Raw genomic sequence first — 6119 nt, forward strand, 5'->3', positions numbered from 1 at the left:
GGTTAAAAGCACAGCACTATGAAGCTGTCCGCAGCCACTGCAGCACAAATTCTATCCCTAGCCAGGGAGCTGACCCACATGATGCACACCTCTCCTGTCTCGCCTGCTGCTCCCCTGAGCAGTGTATTTCAGTACATCTGCCTGTTCTGCTCCTTGTCTCTGGTGAATCCTCTCACCTACCACACCTCTGGCCTATATCTCTGTATGCAAAAATAAATAAATCTTTAAAAAAAAATTCACCAAATAGGATACAGAGATGGCAAATCAGCACATGAGATATGTTGAAAATCATTAGGGATTAGAAAGTATAAATTAAGGTCACCACAAGTATGTAGTGATATCCTCACACATCAGGATGGTCTACATAAAATACAGCAGCAATTCCTCCAGGGTGGAGAGAAACGGGATCACTCACATCTTGCTTGGAGAAATTAGGATGGTTCAGCCACTGTGCAATATTTTATCATGAAGGTAAGTGTTTACCCTCTTACCCTGTAACCCAGCAATCCTACTCCTGAATATTCACCCCAGAGAAAGGAAAGCCTATATACAAGTGGCAGGTTTACTTTCAACAACCCAAACCTGGAAACAGCCCAATTAACTCTCCTTTGGCGGTTGCTTTAACAGACATATTCTCACTACAGAATTCTACCCACAAGGAGGGAGTGGACAGCTCTCGAGGGAATTACGCTGAGTTCTTTTTTAAAAACACAAGAGCCCATCTTCCTAATACCATTTGATTCCATTTATAAACAGTCTTGAAAAAAAATATTCTAGAGAGGGAGAATTTTGGTTTGATAATTCTCAAGCCTTGGACACACCTGAGTCTTCTCCCCTCAAACCAGGTTTCCCATGACCATTTATCAGGCTGCATGATTTCTTTTTGGCTGACAGTGGGGTGACGTGGGGAAACTGGAACTGACAGAGCCTCCGTGCCAGGCTATATGTTTACCTGGCTGGGGCGGGGCTGTATTTACTATTTGTTGCAGTTGTAAGTGTCCGAGGCCTAGGGTCCTCCAGCACCTTTTTCTCCTCTTGGTTCTCTCAGTGCAGCCTTGTCACACACCCCGGTGGTTAGCTACAGGGGACAGAATGTCCTGCAATCCTCTGACAGGTCTCAGTCTCCTAGTGGCCTTTGTCCCTGGGCTGTGACCTTCACAAATGTGTCTAAGAGTGGCTCCCTCTTTGAAGAAACAGGAAGGCGAGGAGGACACGGGGGTTGGGTAATTATCCTTCCCCCTCGTCACAGAAAGCTCTGGTAAAATCTTTTCCCTCCCGGGTATGACCTGCCTGCAGAGAATACGCTGGGCTCATTACACAGTAACTGCCTTTCCTCCGAGGATATCTTACAACTCTGACATGCTCGCTTCCTCCCACACCGAAGTACAGACTTTTTTCTCCAGTTTCACAATGAAACTATGTAAGTACCCAGCGTTTTCAACTGTCACACTAGGCCACACAAGCTCCAGGAATCTGCTCAAGCTCCTGTTCCAGTTTCTGCCGTGGGCAAACTGGTCAGTATTCTATTTGCCTACGAATCCAGTTTCGGGGGGCTGGCTGTTTGTTCTGTGATCTCAATTCTCTGACGGGAAGAAAAGTTACTGTCTTTCAGTTCATTCAGCTATTTTCAAGCTATGAGGGCCGAAGTGACAATTTGTATGAACATAAAAAAAGGACCAAAAAATGACATGATCATTTTAATAGATGCAAAAAAAAAAAAAAAGATTCAATATGCTCTAACATTCTCTTAGGAGAAAAACAAAAAGCAAAGTAGAAGAGATCTTATTTAGCCTCATAGAGGACACCCACAAAACCCCTACAGTTAACATCACACTTGATGGTGAAAGCCTGAAGGCTTTCCTTTTAAGAGTAGAACAAGACTCTTACTCAACATGCATGCTGGGCCCATTAAGACCATTACCAGGTCAACACACAGAAAAGAGGGGCTCAAGGACAGGAAAGTGATGGAGTAGAGGAAGGAATGCAGGTTGAGAGGAAGTAGAAGACCAGACAAAGGACTTTAGAGGCCCTGAACTCAGCGGGGAGGGAATGCCCATCACAAGCCAGTGACTCTCCTTTGGCCTAAGTTGGTTACATCTATTTCCACCACTTGCAAATGTAAAACCTGCTGATTAAAACAAGGTCCTTTAAGAAGAGAAAACGAGGGCCTCCCTGGTGGCACACAACAGGTTAAGTCTCAGCACCAGCAAACTATCACCAGCCACTGCTCACATGGTGCAGCAGACGGCTCCTGTCTCACCCGCTGCTCCCCTTAGCAGTGTGTTTCAGTCAGTCCACCTGTTCTGCTTCCCACTCTTGTCTCTGGTGAACCCGCTCACCTTCCCCACACCTCTGGCTTACACCCCAAGTCTTATATGCATAAATAAGTAAATCCTTAAAAAAAAAAAAAAAGAAAGAAAGAAAGAGGGAGAGAGGGGAAGGAGGAGACAGGAACTATCTTCCCAGAATGCAACGGTATCGCTCATTTAAGCAGGCCAAGCGTGTGTGGGCCCCTTCTCCCGGGGGGAACGCGGTGAACGCGTATCTCCGCGGCTGGGAGCGTGGGGGCGCGGGGCTCCCACCAAGTGTGCGTGTCCCTGGGAGAGTATCTACAAGGGCCAAAGCTGGGTGGCAGGGCGTGAGTAAGTAGCGCTTTTTTGGGTCACCGTGAAGCGGGGAGGAGGGGTGTTGGTGCTCATTTACATTCCTTTATCACACACAATCTAGAAAGAACTGCTCCAACATATGACTAGTGAACTATCTCCAGGTAATGGATTTTACATAATTTCCAAATTTCACAAAAGAAACACTAGCAATACCTTTCCATTTGGAAAGTTAAGTACAGACACCTACATACGGCAAATGGAAGCATATCCAGCGGCATCGAGAGGAGACAGCTGCCAAGCTGGCCTCAGGATGTTACCCCAGAGAGCCACCCTGATGAAGACCCAAGACCTCGAACAAACGGGACGGCCGACCCTAAGGACCGCGTGGCTCTCCCACTACCTCCAGCCCCAGCTCCTACACTGAGGTGACTCCCGGACCTCCCGCTGGGGAGCTGGGGCCTCGCCTGCCGGGGAGCGCAATAAAGCCTTCCCCTCTTTTACTTCTGTCTCCTTGCCTTATTCTATTATCCTCGGGACCTTACAACACCTCACTCACCTGATGTAAACAAACTCAGTATCCTTCAGTACACTCTTGGGGTGCTCCCCTTGCCCCCTTACCTGCAGGGCCCGTTCACCACCTGCAGCTCCAGGACGGTCTGCAGGCGCTGGCAGCACAGGGCCTCCAGGGCGATGCTCACCCTGCACTCCCCCAGGGGCGGGATCTGGCCGCTGGAGGGCTCAATGTCCAAAGGAGACACCTGGTCGGGAGGTCAACCCAGAAGGAAGGAGGGGAGGCCACTGGAATTGGAACCAGGGTTGCCCCCCAAAGCTGCCCCCTGCCAAAGACCATCTGCAGGCGGGGGAGCACCGCAGAGCAGTGTCTCAGGATTAAGAGAACAAAAGGGGCCCCCCCTGGGGGCGCAACGGGCCCCCCCTGGGGGCGCAACGGGCTAAAGCCCAGCACTATGAAACTCTCCAAAGCCACTGCAGCATGAGCTCGATCCCTGGAGGTGACCCACATGGTGCGACAGACCTCCCCTGACCCGCCCGCTGCTCCCCTCAGCAGTGTATTTCACCTGCTGTTCTGCTCCCCACTCTGTCTCTGGTGAAGCCTCTCGCCGCCCCTGCACCTCTGGCCTATACCCCAGTTCTGTATGCATCAATCAATAAATCTTTTTTTTTTTTTTTTAAATAAAGGAGAGTGAGAGAACAAAAACTCATCTCCAGAGCCAGATCGGAGGGGAAGGCAGAGGAACATGCCACGGGGGTGTGGGGCTGGGAGCATCCTCTCTCCTGCAGCAGGTTAGGACCCTGGCAGTGTTAAAGGAAGGCCACCCCTCACTTCCCCGGCAACGGTGGGAGGCCTGGGCTGGCTGTCCCCGAAGGCTGTTCAGGCCTAGCTTGCAGGAGGGTCCCAGGAGCTCCGGCCGGCTCCCCAGAGCTGTGTTCAAGCCCAGCGGGGCAGGAGAACCCTTTGATTTCTGTGGTCTCTGGTCTTCATGTGCATCTCTCTGGGGCCCTGGGGGGTAGCTGTACTCTGGGCCTGGGCTTCTGGGTCCCCGGCCTGATAGCATCTAACACACTCCAAATCTCACCACCAGGGAGTTCAAAAGAATAAAATGCAGAGACCTGTAAAGACAGGATTCCTCAGCCTCGGCGATGACAAAATCTTAACATACTAGAAAACTCGCGGGGATTTCAGTGACAAAATGTAGTTACTCTCGGTGGGTGAAACCGGCTGTGGTTGTGATAACTGCAGCCAGATAGGATCCCACCACCCACAGGCTGTGTGACCCTGGGAAGCCCTCATCTCTCTCTGTTTCGTGAAATGGGAGTCGCTGAGGTCTGTACGTTTCCAGCTGTGCTCTGGGAATTCGCTGGACTCCTCAGAGGCACCTGGATCAGGGAATGGATGGGGAGGACGAGGGGCAGCCTTTTCCTCTCCCAGCCTCGAGGTTTGGAATGCACCAGGCCAAGCGTCAGAGGTCACACATGGCACAGGCACATCAGCTCCGGGGGGAGGGTACCCCGTAGCAGCCCTCACTTACCTCCTGCTGCCTTTCCTCCAGGCAGTCCGGGCTCTCCTGCAAGTGCCATACGGCTGGGAGCTGGCTGATGTTCTGTATCTGGATGGAGGTGGCGGCTTTCTGCCCCAGGCGAAGCAAACCAAACTGGATGGCTGAGACATTGATGACGAGAGCAGGCCCCTGAGACAGCCAGAGGCACCCGTCACAGGCCCCTTGGGAGTGGGCTCTGCCCTGCTGCTGCCCACTTTCTGGCCCACCCGGCCACCCAGCCCTGCCAGCTGCACCTTGAAGGCCGCCTCGATGTGTAACACCACCGGGAAGGGGGAATCTTTGATTTCACACAGCAGATCGTGGCTGGTCGGCCCAGGGACACCCCCAGTAAAGTTCAACACAAAACACTCAACCTCGCTGGGTTCTGGGAGAAAGGCGGAAAGGCAAGAGGGCCAGAAAGGAAGCCAGGTCAGTGTCCTTCCGTGGCTGGGCCCAGATGCCCGGTCTCTGCTAACTGGAGCTGATCAGCACGAACCTCCGTGCAGGCCCCTTCACTGAAGCCTCCCTCCCCTGGTGTGACCCTCCGAGTTCCCGAAGTACCTACAACCCCCATGCAGGGTTCCACTTCGATGATGTGCACGTCACTGATCTTCCCCCACGCGTATCTGATAGGAGACTTGCTGTTGTTCCACATCTGAAAGGCAAACCCACCCGGCTCCTTGGGTATTGCCCTCATGTCATGTCTGCACCGACTGTGGGACCGTGAGACCGTGGGACTGTGGGCTCCTCCTGACACCCTCCCATGTCATCTGCACCGACTGTGGGACCGTGGGACTGTGGGCTCCTCCTGACACCCTCCCATGTCATGTCTGCACCGACTCTGGGATAGTGGCACTGTGGGCTCCTCCTGACACCCTCCCAGCCAACTCCTGGCTGACCAGCAGCTCTCACACCGCACAGCGGGGTTCGTGGGAGCCATATTCTCCCTGGGACCCATGAATACTGGAATGGGTAGCACAGCTAACCTTGCAGAGGATGCCGGGAAGCTGAGGAAATGAGCCGGGCATGCCTGACTCAGCAGCTGTGCTGACCAGCTGGGTGCAGGGGGCCTCCCTTGGTCCCCGTCTACCTGGTGGCTGCTCCCATCCCCTTCTCCAGCTAGCTCCTCCCTCCACTCACATCCAATCTCAGCACCACCTCAGCCAGCCTCACGGGTAGGTGGGGGTTTGAGCGGGAGCAAATACTCACCTTAAAATCTTTCTTCACATTTATGCCAATGTAGTTCTCCCCTGGGATGATGAGGGCATATGGTTCTAAGAGAACCTGGAATGGTTCTGCTGAGCCCTTCACCTCGATTTCCAGGACAATCACGTCATCCACTGTGTAGGAGGGCTCCTCCAGGTCTTCCAGCTCTGCACTGGACACAAACCCGCCGTGAGCAAGGAGCCCAGATAACCCCGGAGCGTGGGCCTCCACACTGTCCCATCTTCGCTCT

General features: G+C 52.9%; 1 protein-coding gene across 5 annotated transcripts in view; it reads right to left on the reverse strand.

The window, feature by feature from the left end:
• The window catches only part of DLEC1 (deleted in lung and esophageal cancer 1), a 44735-nt gene that overhangs the window by 11064 nt on the left and 27552 nt on the right, over positions 1 to 6119 (reverse strand). For all 5 annotated transcript variants that reach the window (XM_004676634.2, XM_012720310.1, XM_012720309.1 and 2 more), the window contains exons 15-19: positions 5873 to 6041; positions 5225 to 5318; positions 4918 to 5048; positions 4655 to 4813; positions 3225 to 3364 (exon numbers count right to left, since the gene is read on the reverse strand). In XM_004676634.2, the coding sequence (XP_004676691.1) occupies positions 3225 to 3364; positions 4655 to 4813; positions 4918 to 5048; positions 5225 to 5318; positions 5873 to 6041 (693 nt within the window). The remainder of the gene's footprint in view (positions 1 to 3224; positions 3365 to 4654; positions 4814 to 4917; positions 5049 to 5224; positions 5319 to 5872; positions 6042 to 6119) is intronic.

Source organism: Condylura cristata, unplaced genomic scaffold (genome assembly GCF_000260355.1).
Source record: "Condylura cristata isolate star-nosed mole 26May11 unplaced genomic scaffold, ConCri1.0 scaffold00004, whole genome shotgun sequence".
Taxonomy (NCBI): Eukaryota; Metazoa; Chordata; class Mammalia; order Eulipotyphla; family Talpidae; genus Condylura; species Condylura cristata.